Below are 23364 nucleotides of genomic sequence, written 5' to 3'. Positions count from 1 at the left end.
GGGCTGAGGAGGAAGGGACAGAGCTTGGCAGCCAGGCCTGTGCCACTGAGCACCAGCTGAGCCGGGGCACCTTAGCACCCTGACTGGCACCTCGTGCACCTCCAGCCAAGACCTGCCCAGCTCACCGTACAGGCCCACTGCAGCCGCCTACCGCCTCCCCAAAAGGGGCACAGCCCTGAGTCACTGCAGATATCCCCGGCCCCAGCCTAAGCACAGAATTGGGTGCCGTGCCCTCCGAGTTACCCTTCTCCTCCGCATCCGAGTCCGAGTCCACCAGGCTCTCCTCGCTGCCCGAATCCTCGTCCTTATCCTCACAGCCACTCTCCTCCCGCTCCTCCTCCTCCTGGGAAACAAGCGCAGGGTTAGGGCAGAGATCAGGAGCCTTCGGCCCCTCTCCTATCGTCGCAGGGGCTCAGGCCTCTCCATATCCGCCACCCCCAGATGTGGGTGAATTAAAGCGATTGCCTCGGAAACCAGTGCCAGAGAGAGGACGTTTGACCCGGGGCCAGGGGCAGGGCTGATCCCTGTGTGCAAAGGGAGTGGGCCATGTCTGGGGAGCTCCCCCCACCCTCCCCGCTGAGATGGCAGCTGAAAATGAAGGACCTGATGAGAACCTCCGGGACGGCTGGGGCAGAGGGGACACGGTTCACGGGACAAAGCCCAGCTGCATGGAAAGGCCTGTGGCTAGTTGCCCTGCGCCACTTGTTGCCAGGGTGTCAGTGTAGATCAATCTCTGATAATTTTCATATGACTTTACATTGTGCCTCTTCATATAACCTTGTGGTGGATCTACCCACGTGTGACCTCTGTTTTCATGGGACTTTGTATCAAAGCCTCATTTCGAAACTTTGCATTGCCCTTGGTATAATATTATAGCCCCTAAGGATAGAATAAGATAGAAGAAAAAATTCTTTTTGCTAGCAGTAGAACAAGAGCTCTCTCCCCCTCCCCTCTTAATCAATTGCCCTGTTGAATGAATGAGGTGTGGATGAGCAAGGCATGAAAGGCAGCACCTCCAGACAGCCTCAACTGTTGGAGAGGGGCTGGGAGCCAGACCCAAGGACAATAAAACGTGTCAAGTGGGCTCATTAAAGACAAGCAGACATACCAACGGCCTCAGAGGTTAGAAGCAAGCACCTTCTTTTGGAAACACCCTCTTTGCAGCATTGGGACAACACTCAAAAGAAAGCAGCACAAAGGACCAATGGACACAGACACAGAGTTTGAATCTGGTATAGATTTGCATGAGAGGGAAGCTGCTATAAAAGTAAGGTGTCTTGCAGAGGACCCCGGGTCTCATCTTGTCAACATGGGAGCATCGATCCGGATCGGCAGAAGCCCGGCTCCACCCCCTCCCCCATCTAACTCACCTGGCCAGTGAAGTTAAGGGGAGCAACTAATTGGTAACAACAAGACGGAGTGTGTTTGTGTGTGAGTGTAAGTGTAATATATTATATGCATATAATACAGTGTTAATGAATACATGTATTACTAATAAATGTGGCATTTTGTCTTATTCCCCCTGAAAAGATCCTGTGCAGTACTTTAAGTACAACATTTTGGTGGAGAATGCGAAAGGGGGGAGCAAGCATAGAATCCACAGTTATTATAAAACTGGTGTGCACACCGCCAGCTTTAGCAAGCCTGGCACTAGAGGAAAAAGAGCGTAAACTTTCAGTTAATTAACCAAACTTTGAGGGATATAGGAGTTTAGGTTTAAATTGTGTTCATGACTGAGCTAAAGAGGAGAACTTAAACAACAAAGAGTCTGGTGGCACCTTAAAGACTAACAGATTTATTTGGGCATCAGCTTTCGTGAGTAAAAACCTCACTTCTTCGGATGCATAGAGTGAAAGCTGAGTTCTGATCCGGGGAAGGATTAACCAAACTCTGAAGGATATAGGAGTTTAGGTTTAAATTGTGTTACAGAGGTACATACACCCTCAGCCATAGCAAGACTGAGCTAAAGAGGAGAACTTAGTGTTTCTCACTCTGATCCGGGGAAGGATTTGTATAATTGGTGTATGAATCCTCGGTGGTAGCAGACTGAGTAATACAGAGGGAAGCTTAGCGTCTCTCCCTCTGGCCCAGAGTGGGTTAAAAACATAAGATGCAGATCTTGTTCTGTTAAACCAAACTCTGAAGGATATAGGAGTTTGGGCAGTGTAGTGTGGTTTATGTTTGTTTGTTTTATTTTGTTTTGGTAAGTAATATTGTGGTAATTTCACAATTTTGAAGAAAATGTTTAAGGAATGGGACCAGGAAGGGTGGGGCTAGTTGGAAAGCCCACTCTCCTTGCTAAATTGGTAGTGGAACAAGGCTTGTGCCCATGGAAAGGAACTGTTTATTGGAAAAAGCAGGATCGGGCCCCGGCAAGCAATAGATAAAGAAACTGAAAAACAGGTTGGGTACAGAGAGTTAAAACAGCACTCTCAAATCTTACAGCAGCAGTAACATCAGGAGAAGAAACATTTAAGACCCCAGAACGGGGCAGACCTTTGGGACCCCCTCTGGAGATTGGGAAGGGGGATATTTGGGTAAATTCCTCCTCCCAGGGCCAAAATGCCATTGAAGCAGTTAACAACAGTGCCTGCTTCTGCCTCAGATCTCCAGGCCATGGCAAAATGGCTGGAGATTTTAAAACAGAAATTTTTTTCTAAATGGAGTGTTAACGCCCTTTTACTGAGAGAAAGGGAGGATTTACACTCACAAGAAATGCACCACTTAATTAGCATTTGTGCAGCCCCAAGTACCAAACACACTGTGGCAGAGACCAAGCAGGTTCTGCCAGGGTAAAAGCACTGTGCTAATTTGTTTCCAAGCTTCTATCTTTCAGGCTCTGAACCAAAACATCAGAAGAGCTGGTACCAGCTGAAGAGTTATAAAATACCATGGTTATAGTGTCATGACAAAGTCTGTGTTGCATGTTCTGTGTTGCATGTTCTGTGTCTGTCTCTAGTGGTGTCCTGTGTTAGCAGCATTGGGTCCAGAGAGAGAGGGGATACTACACTAGACAGGGTAAATGTCTTTTCCTCTCTCTACTTCCCCCATCTCCATCCAACTTATCAATCACCTCTTGTGTCCAAAAAAACTTTGGTTCCCAGTGCATCAGGTTTCTCTAATAGTCATTTTGTTGTTCATTTTTGTTCTTGATACATTTGTATTGTTAGTTACATTTGCTTGTATTGTTAATTCCACACTTTCCACTATGCACTCTGCTTCTATTTCCCCAAGCCCCGAAGGGTAGTTCTTGGGCCCCCATAACCTGTAAGACCTTGGCCCATAATTGTATGGCCCCATCTTTCAGGTCCCCAGAAACCTTTGAGAACAACTGTTAAAAATTGGGAATTCTACAAAATTTTAGCAACTGAATGTTAGTTTAAGTCCAAATCAGCTTAACCTTGCATAACAACTGTGGTACTCCTACAAAATCTTATTTGTTGTGTGTGCTTAAGAAGGTCCTGACCTCAGTGACTTTTATTGTTTGATGGCTATTGCAGCATCAAACTTGGGCCTCATTTTCTTTGTCAATGTACCCAATTATTGTAATGGTAATGGTTTTGTTGTATTTCCAATTATTATAATTATAATTGTTTGCATTTGTGTTTATGTTATATCTGGTGTTTAGTCAATTGTAATGGTTTTAGTTATATTCACCTGGTTATAATTGTTTGGTTTGTTTGCAACAAATACAAAAGATTTATATGGTGACCACTCAAGAATTGTTCTTGAGAGGTCAAAAGGGGGACAATGTAGATCAATCTCTGATAATTTTCATATGACTTTACATTGTGCCTCTTCATATAACCTTGTGGTAGATCTACCCACGTGTGACCTCTGTTTTCATGGGACTTTGTATCAAAGCCTCATTTAGAAACTTTGCATTGCCCTTGGTATAATATTATAACCCCTAAGGATAGAATAAGATAGAAGAAAAATTTCTTTTTGCTAGCAGTAGAACAAGAGCTCTCTTCCCCCCCCCCCCCCTCTTAATCAATTGCCCTGTTGAATGAATGAGTGTGGATGAGCAAGGCATGAAAGGCAGCACCTCCAGACAGCCTCAACTGTTGGAGAGGGGCTGGGAGCCAGACCCAAGGACAATAAAACGTGTCAAGTGGGCTCATTAAAGACAAGCAGACATACCAAGGGCCTCAGAGGTTAGAAGCAAGCACCTTCTTTTGGAAACACCCTCTTTGCAGCATTGGGACAACACTCAAAAGAAAGCAGCACAAAGGACCAATAGACACAGACACAGAGTTTGAATCTGGTATAGATTTGCATAAGAGGAAAGCTGCTATAAAAGTGAGGTGTCTTGCAGAGGACCCCGGGTCTCGTCTTGTCAACATGGGAGCATCGATCCGGATTGGCAGAAGCCCGGCTCCACCCCCTCCCCCATCTAACTCACCTGGCCAGTGAAGTTAAGGGGAGCAACTAATTGGTAACAACAAGACGGAGTGTGTTTGTGTGTGTGTGTGAGTGTAAGTGTAATATATTATATGCATATAATACAGTGTTAATGAATACATGTATTACTAATAAATGTGGCATTTTGTCTTATTCTCCCTGAAAAGATCCTGTGCGGTACTTTAAGTACAACATCAGATGGCACAGGGCACTGCCAGGGGGCAGAGGGGACTGTCTTACCCGCCATCCTCGGCCATGCCCTGCCCCAACTCTCCACACCTAGGCGGGGCCAAACAGCAGCAGACTGGCTGCCCTATGGGGGGGTGGTCATGGACCCTGCCCCTGCCCCCCGGATCCCCTGTGACTCCCACAAACAGGCTGGGCTTTGCCCCACCTCCCAGGGTGCGGCAGGACACAGCTGCCCCAAGCGCCGGCGAGGCACAGAGAAGGCCGCTGGCATTCTGGCTAGCAATCGGGCTCCCACCCCCCACTCCACGGGGGAAGCCTCCCTCACCTCCTCGTTCTCGTCCGTCTCCTCCCCGTTCTCCTGCTGCAGCTTTGGCCTCTTCTTAAAGGCCTCCTTCTCCGGGCTGCCAGGAAGAGACGGGATGAACCCCGGTGACAGGGGAGCCCTGGCACACGGTCCCCTTAGACCATACATCCCCAACACCCTCCATCTCAGAGCCCTTCAGGAACCCAGCTTCACTGCCCTCCAGAGAGACGGGCCAGGCAGTGTTACCAGATGGGGAGACTGAGGCACAAGGAGGGGAAGGGACTCACATAAGGTCATGTGGCACGTCAGAGGCAGAGCTGAGAAAAGAACCCAGGAGTCCTGATTCTCTGCTGCATGGCTTTGGCTTCCCAGGGATGGGGCAGGACAATGTCTGGACCAGCAGGGCTGATGGGGGCTGGAGGGTACCAGGGCTGGAAGCCAAGGGACAAGTGGGTATCCCAATAACTATGGTCCTGCCATAATAATGAAGAGCCAGGGGTGGGAGCACCCAGAACAGCCCCCCTCCCCGCTCTGTTCCCAGCAAGGAGTTGGCCATCGCCTCTTCCTCCGCTGTTTGGTCTCCTTCTTCAGCCGCTCCAGGTCCTGCTTGGCCCGCCGGAGGACTTCGATGGCCTCTGCCTCCATGGAGACCACGGGGCTGCTGAGCGCCCCCAGGCCTGGAGACGAGCCCAGGGAGTATGGGGGCCTGGAGGAGACCCGCGACAGACTCCGGCGGAGCAACTCGTTCATGGCTTCGCTCTCCAAGAGCTTTGTCCTGGGGATCGGAGGGGCTTTTGGTTACGGAGATCTGCTGTCCTGGGCAGATGTCCAAACACCCCAGGGGAAAAGACACCCCCTCCCCGCAACCTCTAAGGAGGAGTGACCGGGAGAGTGTGTGTCTGGAACCTGAACTGCCCTCGCTCAGCTCGGACAAAGGGGCTCAGGGCTTTGCTCCCGGGGAGGGGTGCTGCAGAAGGACATCGCAGGGAAGGAAAGCTGGCATGGCCACCACTAACCATCTGCATGCCTCTCGTGGGAGCAAAGAGTCACAGCAGATGCCACTTCATGGATTTAGTGCCTTCACTTAGATGGCAATGCAGCCCAGGCCACATCACAAAGGCCCCAGGGCTTCCCACCAGGTCTGAACGCTAACGGGAGAGAAGCAACCCTATGGCCGACAGCCAGTTCTCAACAGCCACGGTGATACGCTGACATGGCAGCCTAAGGGTTAATCTTCAGCAGCGGCTGCGCTAGACACGGTGGGGCACCTCTGTTTTCTAGCATTACGGACGGGGTCTGGATCCTCAGCGGGAGGGGCGTAAATCGGCATTGCTCCAGGGACCCCAGTGGGACAACGCTGATTTTACACCAGCTGAGAATCTGGCCCAGAACGAGCGAGGGGATTCCTGTCTCCAGGGTTGTCAGTTTCTCCAGCACGAAATCCACATTTATGAGCAGCACTAGCTATCAGACTGCATTTCAATGTACCCCTGGGAGGCATTTAAGTCTGGATCAGCCAAGGCTCCAGAGAAAGCTTGGGAGCACAAGGGCCGGACAGGACGCCCTACAGGATGGAGACATTTCCATCTCGAATGTGGGGCTTTTATTTATATTTCAGCAGCACCGAGAGAGACGGGATCAAGGCCCTGTTGTGCCAGGTGCTGCACACACCCGTGAGACGGGCGCTGCCCCAAAGCACCGACAATCTAAATGGTCGCATCAGACCAAAGGCAAGAGAGGGGAAGTGACTTGCCCAAGGTCATTGGCAGAGCTGCGATGCCAGCCTACTATTTGAACCCAGTGCCCGCAGCACCAGTCACCCAGCCGGGAGCGGCAGAGCCAGAGAGGGAATCTGGGCCTCCAGAGCCCCAGGTCAGCAGCCCCCCCGCTAGCCCGCACTGCCTCTTTGCAGGTCCTCTCAAGCTGCACGCGATACGCGGCCCCCCCAGACGGGCGGAAGGAGAGAACGTGACCCACGCCCACCTGAGCTCCTCGATCTCCCGGATGTAGTTCTGGATCAGGGCGCCGATGGCCTCGTTGCCGTCACCTGGAGGGACAGAATTAGGATCACGGACTAGATCAGAAACACCTAGCAGCTGGGCTGCCACTCAGCTGCCCTTGGACCTGAGCTCTGGGGTGGCTGTAATTTTCGTGGGACCGATCCGCATGCCCCACCTCGCATACATGTTCTCCGGAGGTGCCCATCCTCACCTGCCTTGGCCAGTATCAAATTGGCCTCCTGGCTCATCAGGTGGGTGACCCAGCTGTTTATGGCATCAATGGCCTCCTGCATGGCCTTCACCCTCATGCGCAAGGTGGCGTTCTCCTTCTGGAGCATGGCGTTCTCCTGGAACAAGTCACTGTAGCCCTCGGCACCGTCCTCCCCGATCACACGCTTGCCCTGCGGGGAGAGGAGAAAGGGAGTTGCAGAGAGGGCAAAGCCACAGCGTCCATCAGCCCTGGCCGAACCCAGCCGGCCACGTGCTCAATGGCGCCACACTGAGGAAGATAGGTAGGGTAACCCTACGTCCCGTTTCGGCTGGGACAAGTCCCTTTTTTAAGCCATGTCCCGGGCGTCCCGACTTTTTTTTGGCAAAAGTGGGCATTTGTCTCCAAGGGCAAACGGGACAAACACACAGTTTTGTCAAGAAAGTGGGGTGCAGAGGAACATGGAGGGGAGGCCGGGATCCAGCGGGGGGCAGGCAGGGCTCAGGTGAGCAGTGATGCTGGCCCCAGCCTTTGGGAAATAGTCGGCTTATCCCGTATGTGCTTTGCTGCTCGCCCCAGCCCTGTCTACCCTCTGCACAGGGAGGGGGGCTCGCGTGAGCGGCTCAGGCCAGCCCCACATGGGGGGAGGGACTCAGGCAAGTCACTCGAGGCAGCCCCGTGGGGGGGGAGGAGGAGGAGGAGGGGCTCAGGCCAGCCCCACGGGGTGTTCTGTTTTCCCTTTGGGAAATATGGTCACCTTAAAGATGGGTCACAGCAAGAGGAGCAGGGAAAAGGCAGAGACTCAAAAAATGGCAGGCGTGCCCGTGGGAAGGCAGAAACAGGGAGCAGCTGACATGCTGTAAGTGCCTTTTACTCAGGTAAGGTACTGATCTGAGCCCCATGATGGCAGGAGCTGAGCACCTCCCAGTTTAATGCATTTACCCTCATGCACCCCCAGGGGGCAGGGCAGTGCTCTGACCCCGGCTGGGCAGATGGGGATTGAGGCCCTGAGGCTAAGGGAGTTGCCCAAGGTCACACGGGGAGTTTGTGGCAGAGCAAGGACTTGACCACAGGGCTCCCAAGTCCCAGGCCAGTGCCATGACCACTGGGTCATCCTTCCTCTCGGGCTGGGGAGATACATGACTCAGCTCAATAGCAACCTCTGGCTGCCTAAGGGCTGGTGCTCCTGGGAAACCAGCCCAGCCAAGCTCAGCATGAAGCAGGATGTCGGATATGCCACACAGGACAGGGATATAAAGCAGGAGGTGCCTTCCCAGCTCCGAAAGATACCCTGAAGCCTTCTCCCTGTTCAGACATGACATACAGCCCTTTAACAGCCTACCTCGCCATAGTCCCTTGCATCCTACCCACAAACTACAGCACCACTGAAACACAGTCATCTCTGGGGTGGAGCCCAGTGCCACAGCATACACTGCACCCAGGAGGGCATGGAGCTGGCCAAGGCCAGCAGAGGAGTAGCTGTACACACAGCATGGGGCCAGATCTGTGCAGGGGAGGCAGGAATACTTTCCCCATGCCATTCGAGGCGGTGTTGCTGCAGCTGGGATTTGAACCTGTGACGGCAAGGAGTCCAGGTCATACCCAGGCTTTGTACATGCAAGTAGGTCTCCCTCTAGCAGCCAGCCCCAGCAACCACAACAGCCTGCCACAAACTCAGTTAGTGGAGTTACTCCATTAGCCCAAGCGGCAGGGGCCGGCGTGGAAGGTCCTGGGTTCGATCCTCACTGGTGACCCGAGTGGGCCGTACACACACGAGGCTTCACCTGCTCAGCCGCCCCTTACCACCTTGTACTCCATGAGCTCCATCTGGAGGCGGGCGATCTCGGCCTGCAGGGCGCTGATCTGCTGGCAGGTTTTGTCCTGGTACACCACCACCTTGTTCTTGATGTTGCGAGCCCGGTTGGTGTACTTGAGCGTGTTTAAGGTCTCCATGAAGTCCCGGTCAGAGGGGCTGATGCAGGCGATCATGATGGTTTGGCTAGGGAGGACGGAGAGTCAACGGGGTCAGCTGGAGCTGCCATCAAACAATGCAGCACCTGGGCCACGTCAGATCAGCCACTTCCAACACTGGCACATGGGTGCCTATTGGCAGCTCCAGCCACAACCCCCTTTGGCCTTTATTTACTTTATAAACGGGGCGTTGGCCCTTTCCACCCTGGGCCGGCACAGGCTGGGAGTGTGGCTCAGGCAGCAGCCTGCTTTGCGCTGGCAAAGAGAACCCTGGGTGGCCTCCCCTGTTCATTACAAAGTGGTGTTCAGGGAGTCGCCACCCCAGGCAGCCCACGGCAGGGCATTCGGGGCATCACTGAGACAGGAAGGGGGAGGGATTAGAGCAATCCCGTGCTGGGAAACTCAGCTGCCAAGTCCCAGATCACGAAGGGCTCAGACGCATTTTGCAAGAGCTAATTCCACAAAAGCTGCCTAATTGCGTCTGGGGCCCAGGACCAAGAGAGCCGAGATAATTACCTTTGAAAAGTCACCATGGAGACTCCACCGGACCCTCAGCAACGCACCACCCCAGGAAACCCACACGGCACTTCAGGTCCATCCCTGAGCCCGACCGGCCCTCCTGTTACTCAGAAATCCCCCACCCGCCTCAGGCGACACTCCCAGGGTGCAGACCCAGCGAGGGCACAGCTCTTCCATTCTGGGTCACACACACCCAGCTGAAGCTGACACCCGCTGGGTGACCCCACACCCTGGCTCAGGGTGCCTGTTACCTGTTCCCCCCCAAGGGAGTCCTGGAGGAGCCGGGTCAGTTTGGAGTCTCGGTAGGGTACGTGCACCGCTTTCTTACTCTGCTCTCCAAGGGCGCTTATGACGTTTCCCAACGCCAGCTGCCAACAAAAACCGGAAGGGACTAAGTTTTCCCCCCGTGCTGGGGAGGGCCCCTCCCTGTAGAAAACAAAGCTCAGGGTGATCAGAGCCACCTCTTTCCAGGGAGCGGGGGGGCTCTGGACCAATGCACTAGCAGCCAGTCAGTGCAGCTATACCAGCCAGCCAGTGTGCAGCCCCTCTCCTGCCTCCACGTTATTCCTGAGCCCCCAGACCCAGGAATCTACCCCTACTGGGGACAGTGCTGGGTAGCGCAGCTAGTGGTCCCATCCCTCACCACCGAGTCCACCGCGCGACCCCTAGTGGTGACCCATGGTGGCTCAGTCTGGGAGCTAGTGAGCCAGGCAGGGTCTGTCTGTGTCCAGCAGCCCCTTTATATCCACTGCAGCCTGTCCCAGTCTCCTCCACCCGCTAAGAGCCTACCAGGCCGCAGTTGATGGAGATGCCCTCCTTGGCTCTCTCGCCCGTAGCTCCCGTCCGCTTCAGCCTCTCCGAGCCAGCCAGGTCGACGAAGTGGAACTTGGCGGTGAGGGTCTTGTACTCGCTGGTGGCCTGGGATCCCTCTGGAAGGCCGGTCACTTGGCAAGCAGACACGCTGCAGCGTCAGTGCCTCCCGCAGGGGAACAGGGCTTTATCCCTCTGCTAAGATAGATCCCAACCCGCCCCCTCGCAGAGCATCCCGCTACGGCTCCATTGCCATGGCCGTCAGTCACCCAGCACTGTCCGTACGTCTGGGGACCCTGCTGTCCCCCTAGTTATCTGGGACTAGAGTCCGAGCAGGGTAATTATCCAGAGCCCAGCAAGTCAAGCCTGACCCGCCCGGGGGGGGAGGGGGGGGGTCATCACTGACAGATTGACCTGCCCCGGTGGAGAAAGGGGCTAATTAGGGCTCCGAGCCGGGAGGTCCCCAAAGGCAGGGAAGCCAGAGCCAATTCTGCACCTTGCCCTGGATTAGCTTTGCAAGCAAGCCGTGTATCGCCAGCCCAGCTACTGCTCCCCTGCCAGGAGCGGGTGCAGCATGGAAGGAGTGAGCACTGAGCAGAAGGCGGCGGAGGAGGAGAAATGGATTTAGTGCCGGTGGCTAGTCGGGGGAAGGGGCAAGAACAGAAGGGCAGGTGCATTGAGCCCATCCCAGTCACTACAGGGCAGGAGAACGGGTGGGCTCAGAGAGAGCCCCCTGAAGGCCCAGGTCCAGAGGGGCTATGTAGTGGCTGCTCCTTGGCAGAGCAGCGTAGAACGGACAGGCTTCACCCCATCTACGATATTAACAGGCCCCTCTTTACCCTAATATGCAAGCACCTAACAATCTACCGTATTTATCCTCACGCCTCATTGTACAGATGGGGAACGGAAGCCAGAGAGACCAAGGGACGTGCCCAGAGTTACCTTGGGCGTGCATGGCAGAGCAGGGAGGAAAAACCCAGGTCTCCGAAATCCGGCCGTAGGGCTGATCCAGGCTGTGACCCTACACGAGGGATAGGTAAAGTGACCCGGCCGTCCCCCTTCCCCAGCCACCACCTGCAGATGGGATCCTGCCCTGGGGTGGTGGGCGTGCCTGGGCTCCCATTCCTTCGCCTGGCTGGCTGACAGTTCTATGGGTGGCACAGGCTGGGACCTGCTCATTTGCATAAGTGACGAGAATCCAGCGAATCATTAACAGGGTGGGTGGTGCGCTGAAGTCCCAGAAGGAAGCTGGGCTGGGGCCTCACTGCTTGTGGTGCTAGACAGGCTGCAGATCTCAACCTGGGCCTCTCGCCCACCCGGCCTTCGCCAGAGGTGCTGTGAGGCCATGTTCCGATCACAGGGTCTGGGCCCTGGCCCAGGACACAGAGTGGAGCAGTGAGTTCACCAAGGCCACATGCCAAGTCAGGGGCAGAACCAGGGGTAGAAGCCAGGAGTCCTGGCACCTGGCTGGCATTAGGCCCGTACGCAGTTCATTGCAAGGATCCCAGCTCAGGGGCTAGCGGGAAAGCACTGCAGAGCAGCTCTGAAGATAAGGCTAATCCGTTCCACTGTCCCTGGAAGTTAGCTCCAGAGCAGTAAAGCCTCCCCTCTAATGAACCTGCCCGGAGAGGTCCCAGGGCACGGGGAAGAGCACAGCAGTAACAGCAGCCCAGGTAATTACCTTGCATGCTGGCAGCCTCGGGAGCTTTAACGGATCCCCGCTATCACCCCCCAACGAGAGCACCTTTTATTCCAGCTGTGCATACCACGGCGCCGAGATGCAGCCACCTCTGGGGTGGAGGGCAGCTATCAGCACACCCCACTGGGGGAGAGGAGACATTGGGGCAAACCAGTTCCCACAGGATTGTGCTGCCCTGCTGGGTTTGCAGGCAGCATGGGTGTTCAGCGTGGAGACGACAGGCGCTATAGGCCAGCTGAGCCAGTCCCTGCATGCGTAGTGATGTTCTGGCAAAACAGCCAAGCAGGCAGCTAAAGAAGGCCTTATCTACCCTGGCCATCTCCTGCTGACTGGCTGGCTGCAGCTGCACAGGAGCCGGCAGTGTGGCCTAGTGGCTAGAGCACGGGCCTAGGACTCCAGAGACCTGGGTTCTGGTCTGTTCCCAGCTCTGCCACTGGCCTGCTGGGTGAGTGACTCCCCCTCTCAGTGCCTCAGTTTGCCCATCTGTAAAATGGGATCATGATACTGATCTTCTTTTGTAAAGCACCTTGAGCTCTCCTGAGGCAAAGTGCTAGATACCAGCTGGGTCTCGATGATGCGACAGTAAACCCTGAGCTCTGCTTACACTAGGGCTTTCGCGGTCACTGTAATTCTGCGGATCGCCTGGAGCGAGCAAGGCTGGGCACAGCCTGCCGGGGGAATACCAACGGGCGACTCTGAAATAGACCAGAGGGGTTTGTCTGGAGGAAACTCCTGCCTCATGCTGGGACTGGAGACTCCAGAAGCCCACACATCTAAGTTTCTGAAACTATTTAACAGGCAAAAATATCCTGACCGGAAAACAGACAGGACACAATAAACTCAGCAGGCAGCCCCCAGCTCCAGCACTGCCAGTGTCATTAACCCTTCAGTGCTGGAGTCTCTGCTGTCACCCCAGCAGCCTCTGGGCTTTGTCAAAGCTTCTCAATAGCCGAGAAGCTAGCATCTGCCAGCCCGGCCTTCAGACTGGACGGCTTCTGGTGCTGAACCTACAGAGCTGCAGCAAGGCCAAGGAGAAGGGTTTTCAGATGTAGCTCCTCTTAGCCTAGGTGGGATGGTTCAGTCCACGTAAAGGGTCCACCAGGCACCCCGGGGCAGCCACCGCGATGGCCAAGTTTGCACAAACTCTCCACATGCCAGTGCAGTGGGGCCAGATCCTCAGACATAGCTTCATTGAAGTCACTGGAGTTACCCAAGCCCATAAATTCTAACAGGGCGTTCCCAAAGTGGGTGTCGCGGGGAGGAAAGGGATCGAGCAAAGGGAAACGTAGGCTGAATAGCAGGAGATTTCGACAACAGCAAGATCTCCTTTGGCGACTTACACGGTGGGAGTCCCGGCACCCTGTGGCATTCACAAGCAGGACTGGCTGGCTCTGGGGAAGATGTTATAGGAGGGGGAGACGGGATCTCACAGGGTTCACTGCAGCACTTGTGTCTGATCCTATAGCTCATGCCCGGGGCTGGGCAGTCACACAATGCTGCTGACGGAGGGGCACTCCCCGCCGTACTGAACGAGAAGCAGGGTTAACCACCACTCAGAATAGCCTTGCCCCGACAAAGGGATTTCAAAGGAGGTGCCAATGAGCAGGAAGTCCTCCCGTGTCCTGCTTCCATGCCAGCTCACAGGCACTCAGGAAAGAGCCAAAGCCCTGCCAAGGCTAGAGATCCTTGGGAACATGGTCACGCTTCCGGCTGCTTCAGATCTGGGGCAGAAGAGATGAGGAGGGCGTCATGGAAGCCGGGAAGGTTTCCTATTGGGGTAACTTACCCAGCCAGGTATAGGGGTCTGAAGTCATACGGGTCTCAACTCTTTGCCCAGATGGAGAAAATGGAGCTCAGAGACTTTCCAGGGGGAACTCTGTGCTCTAGTGGTTTGGGCCTGATCATCTGGAGATGTGCAATCCACTTCTGGTTCGGACCTAGGCTTGCCTGATCTTTGGCCAGTCACTATCTGTACCTCCATTGTAAAATGGACCATTGGTGTTTATCTAATTCATCAAGGTGTTGTGAAGCCCAAGAAAATACTGCTCTGAAGGGATAGATATACAAGGATCATTGAGGGCACTGTGTCAGCAGTGGGATTAGACTCAGGACCTCCCTGCTCCCAGTCTTTCAGTCCTTTCTAGGCTATATAGCCTTACAGCAGATGCTTTGTCCTCTACACTTTTCCAACAGGGGAGGCATTTCTATGTTGAAGTGGGACTAGTTTTCAGATCACTTGAGATTTTACACATTCTAAAAAAAGAACAGGAGTACTTGTGGCACTTTAGAGACAACAAATTTATTAGAGCATAAGCTTTCGTGGGCTACAGCCCACTTCTTCAGATGCATATCGAGTGGAATATATTCTAAAAAAAAGCTCAAGTTTCAGGATTCCATGAAATTACGCAAAAGTGATTTGGCAAAATAGTGTCACGGTGGTTTTCCGTGATTTCACAAAAATCCCTCTCACCCAGCTCTAGTCACTAAACACAAGGATGGCATAGTCTGGATCGATTATACCACAGCACACGTTTCTCTATCAACATGATCTGAAAGTAAAATGCAAAGCCAACCCTTTGAAAAGCTCCTGGCTTTTCCACATGTGTTTGGGGCATTACCAAAATAGAAACTTTGTCAGAACAGTGGGGCTAGCTATATACAGCCTTCCTGCATTCGCCCGGATAAGTCATTCTAAACCCATTCCTGTCCTGAACTGCTGATGGAAGCTGCATTTGGTTTTTTCACATTCCACCCAGAACTAGCTGCATGTGGGTAAGAGCTGAAGCAATCACAAAGTACACAGTCTGCAAGGCATGATGGGATCGTTCTAGATGAAAGGTGCAATAAGAAAGGTTTGGGTAATGATAGGAACATGCTAAAAGCAGGCTCTGGAGTCTAGATATTTGGGGCTTTTTCTTACATAGGTGCCTATTACCCCCCACCCTCTGTCCCGATTTTTCACACCTGCTATCTGGTCACCCTACTGGAGACTGAGAAACAGGGCAAAGAGGTGGGAAGGGCCAGTACGTTACTTTCAAGGTGATGAGAAAGCCTGAAGCAATAGATGGGGTGGAAGGCGCTTGAGAATTCCTGCTCAGCTGGGGAAGGCTGGGAAAACCTACATCCTTTGTACAGCAACTGGACTTTGGCCCAAATCTGGATGCAGACAAGTGAATGCAGAGTACACGGACTGCAGTGGAGCCAGCCCTCCAGCTCCCAGACACAGAGGGGGCATAGATAACCAGCACCACTGCCTCCCAGAGAAGCCAGAACATAAACAGTCAGCACCATTTTATGTAGGGCCCACAGCACGTGCCCCCCTGAAGCAGTGCATGAGTAGCTGTGGCTTGCGGTCGCTGGGACAGACACCCCCACCCATACCCTGTTCCAGGGTGCGGGAATGGCAGCTCCTCGTGTTCCGGGGCCCTAGCTTGCTCCCCCCTCGCTCACACCCACCTCCAGGAACTGGGCGCTGACTTTAAACTCTGGCACGGCTGTGCCACGCTCCTGCGCTGCCCGCTTGCGCTGCTCGATGCCGCTGAAGAGGTGGGAGATGGCCCGCGGGATGATCCCGTGCTCCTCCTCCGAGATGTTTGTGTCAAAGCCAGTGCCCATGGTGTACGTCTTCCCAGCGCCGGTCTGAAAGGGCACAGGACGGGCACTTAGACAGCCCCAGGGCGCATCAGCCTAAGAGCAGCCCCCTGCAGCTCCAGCCCTGGGCTGCCAAACCCAACCTGCCCCCACCCCTCCCTGACTATTCCCCAACAGCTCTGTTGATGCCCCAAAATCCCAACCCACAGCCCCCCCTATATTCCAGCCCTGGGCCTCTGCCCCTGCACCCCACCAACGAGCCTCAACTCCGACCTGCAGGCCCAGCCAAGCACCTTCCCGCATGGCTTTGCTGGTGCAGCCAGATAGCCCACAACTACTAACAGCCGAGCCTGGCTTCAGTGCAACAGCCCAGGTTTACCGCCGAGACACAGGATGGGGACAGCCGGTACCTGGCCATACGCCAGCACAGTGGCATTGTAGCCTTCAAAGCAGCCCTCGATGAGTTTGCTGACGCAGGTGGTGTAGATCCGCTCCTGCCACGTGTCCAGGTCGAACACAAAGTCATAGGTGAACGCCTTGTCCTTTCCCAGCAGCACCTGGGGCTCCCCAGGCATCACTGAAGTGCAGATGTGGCATCCCTCAATCTTCTCCTTTAACAGCTGGGGACGGATCCTGCCAGCGGGAGAAGACAGACAACTGAGGACACAACAATCTTACTTCTCCCAGAGCACCCTGCATCCCTGCAGCAAGGGGGACCACCTTGCCCACCAGTGAAATGCAGCCACCTCTGGGCTGCAACCTGGCAGCAGCTGCTTAACCACACAAAGTAACAGTCTGGAACAGGAATACCACACCCAGGTGAACCTGCGGGATGCAGGCTTTAGAAAGGCAGCTGGAATTTGGTCAGGGTGGCCCCCCAACTCTTGAGACTAATGCAGTGAGATATTTAGAGACCACACAAAGGGTAGGGACCGAGGTGTTACTGTCACCTCAATGTTGCTGGTTCAAATCCCCCCAGTCAGTAGCTACTGACAGCAATTCTCATGTGATGGTTGCTTGGCCCGTAGCAAGTGATATTGGTGGGCCCCAATGTACACACACCGGTATATGAGGGACAGTAAATTGTGGGGGAAGGTTTATGGAAAATATCCTTCTGCTATTACAAAAATAGTTCCTTATGATTATTGGTCTTGCAGTAGCTCATAGGATAGGGTTACCATATCTCATAAATAAAAAAAGAGGACCCTCCACGGGCCATGGCCCCGCCCATTTCCCCACCCCTAGCTCCGCCCCAACTCCGCCCCTTCCCCCACCCTAACTCCGCCCCCTCCTCCCTTCCACTCCCAGCCAGGGGGAAAGGGCTGCCCCAATGCTACCAGCATCACGGTTTCCCGGGCAGCCCCCAGACCCTGCGCCCCCAGCCGGCGCTTCCCCAGCACAGCTGGTGCCCGGGAGGGGAAGCGCCCAGCCGGGGGCGCAGGGTCTGGAGGCTGCCCAGCAAACCGTGAAGCCGGTAGCGCTCGGGCTTTGGGCAGCCCCCATGCCTCCGGACCCTGCGCCCCCAGCCGGGCACTTCCCCTCCGGGGCTCCGGCGGCTCTGCGTAACTTACACTGTATAAGTTACACAGAGCCGAAGAGGAGCAGAGCCCCCGCAGCTGGAGGCTTTGCTCCTCTTAGGCTCTGTTTAAGAGCCGGGCTGCCCCAGCGCTACCGGCTTTGGGCAGCCCCCGTGCCTCCGGACCCTGCGCCGCCGGAGCCCGGGAGGGGAAGTGCCGGGCTGGGGGCGCAGGGTCCAGAGGCAAGGGGGCTGCCCGAAGCCGGTAGCTCTCGGGCAGCCCGGTTCTTAAACAGAGCCTCCAGCGGCTGGGGCTCTGTGTAACTGACACTGTGTCAGTTACACACAGCCCCGGGGACTGGAGGCTTCAGCCGCCCCTGCTCTGTTTAAGAGCCGGGCTGCCCAAGCGCTACCGGCTTCGGGCAGCCCCCGTGCCTCCAGACCCTGCGCCCCCAGCCGGGCACTTCCCCTCCCGGGCTCCAGCGGCGCAGGGTCTCCAGGCACGGGGCTGCCCGAAGCCGGGAGCGTTCAGGCAGCCCGGCTCTTAAACAGAGCCGCCATTTTCCCGGACATGTTCCGCTTTTTGGCAATTCCCCCCGGACGGGGGTTTGAGTGCCGAAAAGCCGGACATGTCCGGGAAAAAGGGGACGTATGGTAACCCTAGCATAGGAGCCCAAGTTATGGATCATGACCCCCTGGGACCAGGCGCTGTACAAACACAGAACAAGAAGAGGGTCCCTGCCCCAAAGAGCTGATGATCAATTGTGAGACAAGAGACCACAGGCGGCTGCTGACAGATGACGAGCACAAGGAAACAGACGCCCTGCCCAAGGCTAACAGAAGTCTTAGAAGCACCTTTCCTATTTATTAATGGCTCCCTGGCCTAGTCAGATGCCTTTCTCCCTCCTCCTCCTCACATTCTGCTAGAAAGAGCAAGACCCATGTTTTCAGCACTGGCCTCTGATTCTGGAGGCTTCTCTTTCTGGGGAGCCCATTTTGAGACAATTGGGGCCCAATTCCCAGAGGTACTGACTGTCCCTCAGCTCCCACTGACGTCAGCTGGATTTCCTTGTGCTCAAACCTTCTGGAAAAAAAAATAATCAAGGCCCACTGTGTCTCAGGCTGGGACCCCAGAAGCAGAGGCACCCCAAATCCGTGGCTGCTATTGCAAGTTTGTGTTGACCAGCTCCCATTTTCATTTGCACAATAAGTGGGTCAGCTCAGAAGATGCTGGATGCTCCCTAAAGACTGTTCCCAGGGCAACTTGGGCCCTCGGGTGGATTATTTCTCCTTCCAGAGCTCTCTCCCACTCTTTTACTGCTTGCAACCCCTCACCCCATTAGAGACGTAGGGGTTCCAGCTGCTAATTTATGGCAGTGGGTGCATCCGAGAGTCCTAACTGGAATGCGGGTTTGGATGACCTGGGCACGTACAAACTACTAGGACAGGTGACACCTGGTTTAGACATGCAGCTCCTCAATCTGCAAGGCATAGGTACGTAGCCCCCACATCTGCGCACAGCCCCAGACTGCACACCCAATTCAGGGATCTAGAAGAATGCATGCTCACTCATTTAAAATGTTCCTTATAAATTCCTAGAGGGACCATTCTGATCAGACAGTTTCATCTCCGGCATAACACAGGCTTTCCCCAGTAACTTCGGAATCAATCCCATGACATGTAGGTGAGCTAAAGCAGATGTATTGGAGATGCACATTCTTGATTTCAAAGTTTCAAGGGATGGAGTATTCACCACAGCCCTGGGTAAGTGGTTCTGGTGTCTACTTACCCTCACTGTTCAAATAAAACACAAACCTGTGCTTTATGTCCAGCCTGAATTCATCTGATGTCAGCTCCCAGCCTGAATAACTCATTGTTCCTTTGTCAGATAGACTACTGCAGTGCACATGTTCAATCCGCATCATTAAAAGCTCCCTTGACGCAGTTTCCCATCGTACAAATTCGAGGCTTAAACATTTTTGCCCAAAAAGAGTCATTAAAAATAAACCCCGGGGTAATCCGAATATTGCTAATCAAAACAGACAAGGGAAAGAGACAATACAAACCCCACACGAGCGAGACCGGGGAAGCCAGAGATGAAAATCAACCCAATCTGAGCCAGGAAGGGAAGAGCTCTGCTAAGGGTCTTTTCAGTACTCACTCTCAAGTTCTTGATTACCTTCTAAATCACAGCGCTGAAGGCCAGAAGAGACCATGAGCCAGTCTGACCTCTGTAGCTCACAGGCCATCAGCGCCACCCTAGCATCCGCACAACCCAAATCAGATCAATTAGTTGTAATTTCACACACACACCTAAAATTCTGCTGTTACACGGGAATCAACAAAGAGAAATGTACTGCTAACAAAATGACCTGCAGCTTTGCTTGGCAAAACAGCTGCTTTTGCTGAGATTTTAAAGTCTCCTATTTTCAGGGGATCGGCCTGGCAGCTCTGAAGCGGGCTTGCCTGGGAAGAATCAAGGAGAAAAAACATGACACCAAATACCCTGATAAAAACTCTTTTTGAAGACTTGTTAACAAAACTTCCCTCATTGGCTTTATATTTATAAAATACTTATATTATAATATATAAATATTTATATTTAGTATTTATAAAATACTTATATTAATTCCTTTAAAGCCATGGAAGCCAATAGAATGGACCACATGATTAATACCACCACCCTCTCACTAAGTGGGGCTTATCAAATAGTGTCCGATATTATCCTCAGCTACTGTTTAATGTACTTTAGCCATAGGTGAAGCAAATCCTGCATGGCCACTCTGTGCCTCAGTTTCCCCATCTGTAAAGCAGGGATAATGATATCAAATACCTTTGTAAAGCTCTTTGAAATCTCTGGATGAAAGACACTGTGTAAACGCTAGGTGTTATAGACTCAGGCTGGGTCTACACTACCCGCCTGAATCGGCGGGTAGAAATCGACCTCTTGGGGATCGATTTATCGCGTCCCGTTGGGACGCGACAATCGATCCCCGAATCGACACTCTTACTCCACCAGCGGAGGTGGGAGTAAGCGCCGTCGACGGGAAGCCGCAGAGGTCGATTTTGCCGCCGTCCTTACAGCGGGGTAAGTCGGCTGCGATACGTCGAATTCAGCTACACTATTTGCGTAGCTGAATTTGCATATCTTAAATCGACCCCCCACCCCCGGAGTGAAGATGTAGCCTCAGACTTTAAGGCCAGAAGGGGCCATCTTGATCATCTCACCTGGCCTCCCGCACATCACAGGCCGCAAAACCCCACCCACTCCTGTAATAGACCCTAACCACTGGCTGAGTTACTGAAGTCCTCAAATCACGGTTTAAAGACTTCAGGTCAGAGAATCCACTATTTACACTAGTTTAAACCTGCAAGTGCCCCAGGCTCCAGAGGAAGGCAAAAACCTCCCAGGGTCTCTGCCAATCTGACCCGGGGAAAATTCCCTCTAGACCCAAATCTGGTGAGCAGGTAGACCCTGAGCATGTGGGCAAGACCCACGAGCCAGACACCTGGGAAAGAATCCTCTGTGGATAGTTTGTGTATCACTGAAGGATGGGAAAGGGTATCAGATTATGCCAGCACAAGAGTCTCACTAAGTGGGGGCTTTTCTCCAGGGTTCCCAGGCTGGCACTTTGTTTAAAGCCTACAAACAGCAGAAGGCTCAACTGGGCCCTTTGGGCCAGAATTTCCAGACAGAGCTCAGTGACCACAGCAAGGTTCAGATTTTCAGAAGGGCTCAGCACTGGGGCCGCTCGGGTTCCTTCTCCCCAAAGACGTTTCCTTCCCTGGGTGGAGGGGCGCTCTGTGTGTGTGTGTGTGTGTGTGTGTGTGTGTGTGTGTGTGTGTGTGTGTGTGTGTGTGTGTGAGAGAGAGAGAGAGAGAGAAACATTTTTGGTCAACATTTTCATTGTTTCTTGGGGGGTGATGGGGGGGAGAGTAGTAAAATGTTTTCAAATATTTCTTGCAAAAAGAATGGGCAGCTTTCAACCAGCACCCAACATGCACAACTTGCGTGAAAGCCTGGTTGTAAGTGTCACAGTGGGAGCAGCAGGAATAGCTAGCCCCAGCTGTGGCTGCCGAGCTCTTCTGAATGTTCTGGCCGACAGCAACTTCGCATGGACAGCTGCACCCCCCTGAGATCTCTCCCGAGTCACAAGAAGCTACTGTTAAATGCTTTGGCTTTCACCCTAATGCCCAGTAGCACCCTGCTCTTCCCCTCCCCTGCCCTGCTTCCCTATGCCACCCCGTACAGCTGGCACCATGCCTGCTGTTCGCTGCTCTGCTTCTGTGCTAAGGGAGGCAGACAGGACCCACAGTGTTGCAGGGCTCAAGCTTAAACCAATAAGCAGAGCCAGAGGGTCTGAGCTAGGCAAGGTATTCCTGGCTGAGTCCTCAGACCTGATCCCACCACATACTCGTAGGGTGACCAGACAGCAAATGTGAAAAATCGGGACGGTGGGGGGGGGGAGGTGTAATAGGAGCCTATATAAGAAAAAGACCCAAAAATCAGGACTGTCCCTATAAAATCGGGACATCTGGTCACCCTAGATACCCAACTACTCAGAATCCTGCCTCAGGCCAATGCCTGGTGTCAGCTAACACTGAAGTTCTGGGAGTGCCTAGAGGTACAAGTCAGGATAGAGGCCCTATAGTGACTGCAGAGTTGCCACCTTTCTAATGGCTGGTAACCGGACCCCTGAGGCCCCGCCCCCTGCTCCGCCTCTTCCCCAGATTAAAAAACCACCAGGGCTTGTCAAATGGCACCCAGACACAGAAGCCAAAAACCGGACGGGTGACAACCTTACAGTGGCAGGTGCTGTACAACTTCACCAGGCAAATGCACTTAGCACAGCACCCCATACCAGAGATCTTTTAAACCAAGGGGACCTGAAAGGTGGTGTAAAATGAAGAAGCAGGGGATGTGTTCAGTGTGACAGGGAAGGATGGGGCAAAGGCATGAGAGCTAGGAGCACTGGGATAAAACTGAGCAAAGAAAATCGAGACCGAACATCAGGAAATGCAGAACAAAAGTCATGAAGAATATAAGAATAATCCTTTATTACCCAGCACAGAGTTAGCAATGAGTTCCACAGGCTACCACATAGCCCAGATGCCAAGAGTTTAGTTGGACCCAAAAGAGGGCTGGATATTTACAAAGATAGTGATAATTTGAGAAGGTTCTTTAAAAAAAAAATTATAAATCCTCATGCTTCAGGGCATGAGCCAACTTCTAAGCGATGATGGTCAGGAAGAAACTTTCTGTGGGCAGGTTATTCCTTAATTTCCAACTTCTACCTTCCTCTGAAGCAGCTGGAGCTGCCCCCTATTGGAAATGGGAAACTGGACTATGCCAGTTCCTAAACCTGTGCTGGCCGGAAAGCAGGCAGATGGATGGGACCAGACCTACTGACATTAGAGATGGAAGAAACCTCCAATAGGATTAGCAGAGCACAGATTTGTCCACCTTGCACAGCCCCTGTAATGCTCGCTTCATGCCTTGTCTCAGCTGCATTCTTGAGAGCTCCCAATAACAAATTAGAGACGGAAATAGCCACACGATTACCCTGTATAACTAACGAACTTGCCTGATCATGTGTCTAACGGTTACAGTATTACAGCACTAATGAGGCCAGACAGATGGTGCCATTCTAGTCAGTTACTGTCATGCCTCAGGTGGGTAGGATAAGGCCCGGCAGATCTATGTTCACAGAAGATTAAAATAAAGCCAGGGACAAGACTAGACCCTTACAAATCAACACTCAGGGTTGTAATCCCACTGACCCATCATGTGACCTTGCCTCAACCTCGCTATGCCTCAGTTTCCCCACCCGCTCAATGGGGCTAATCACACTGACCAGCCTCACACAGAGCCAGGAAATTGGATCCAGCAGTGTTTGCAAAGCACACTGAGACCCCAGGCCAGGAAAGTGTTCGTAATGAAAGCAGCGAAGTTGCACCAGAGGTGAATTTGGCCCATTGAGGTCAGAGTGGTGTGAGGCCTCCATGCGGCTCCCTCTTGGTTATTAAAGCTGTGCTGAGGAGTGGCGGGATGCTACGGACGTTGGAGAGGTCCCGTCAGAATCCATGCAGCCCAAACAGCAAAGCGGGGCAGGGACTTCGCTCCCAACCCCACAGGAGTCAGAGCCAAGACTT

At 53.4% G+C, this 23364-nt stretch overlaps 1 protein-coding gene across 1 annotated transcript in view; it reads right to left on the bottom strand.

The window, feature by feature from the left end:
* LOC128835711 (kinesin-like protein KIF21B) overlaps positions 1–23364 on the bottom strand; it is a 57690-nt gene that overhangs the window by 29093 nt on the left and 5233 nt on the right. The window contains exons 2-13 of the mRNA XM_054025299.1: positions 16106–16328; positions 15561–15743; positions 11348–11426; positions 10385–10539; positions 9847–9963; positions 9252–9331; positions 8909–9104; positions 7109–7298; positions 6881–6944; positions 5457–5672; positions 4919–4994; positions 244–343 (exon numbers count right to left, since the gene is read on the bottom strand). Coding sequence (XP_053881274.1) covers positions 244–343; positions 4919–4994; positions 5457–5672; positions 6881–6944; positions 7109–7298; positions 8909–9104; positions 9252–9331; positions 9847–9963; positions 10385–10539; positions 11348–11426; positions 15561–15743; positions 16106–16328 — 1679 coding nt within the window. The remainder of the gene's footprint in view (positions 1–243; positions 344–4918; positions 4995–5456; positions 5673–6880; positions 6945–7108; positions 7299–8908; positions 9105–9251; positions 9332–9846; positions 9964–10384; positions 10540–11347; positions 11427–15560; positions 15744–16105; positions 16329–23364) is intronic.

Source organism: Malaclemys terrapin, chromosome 4, assembly GCF_027887155.1.
Source record: "Malaclemys terrapin pileata isolate rMalTer1 chromosome 4, rMalTer1.hap1, whole genome shotgun sequence".
In the NCBI taxonomy this organism is placed as follows: Eukaryota; Metazoa; Chordata; order Testudines; family Emydidae; genus Malaclemys; species Malaclemys terrapin.
Note: the sequence above shows the minus strand (reverse complement) of the source record. Positions and strands in the feature narration are given on the sequence as shown.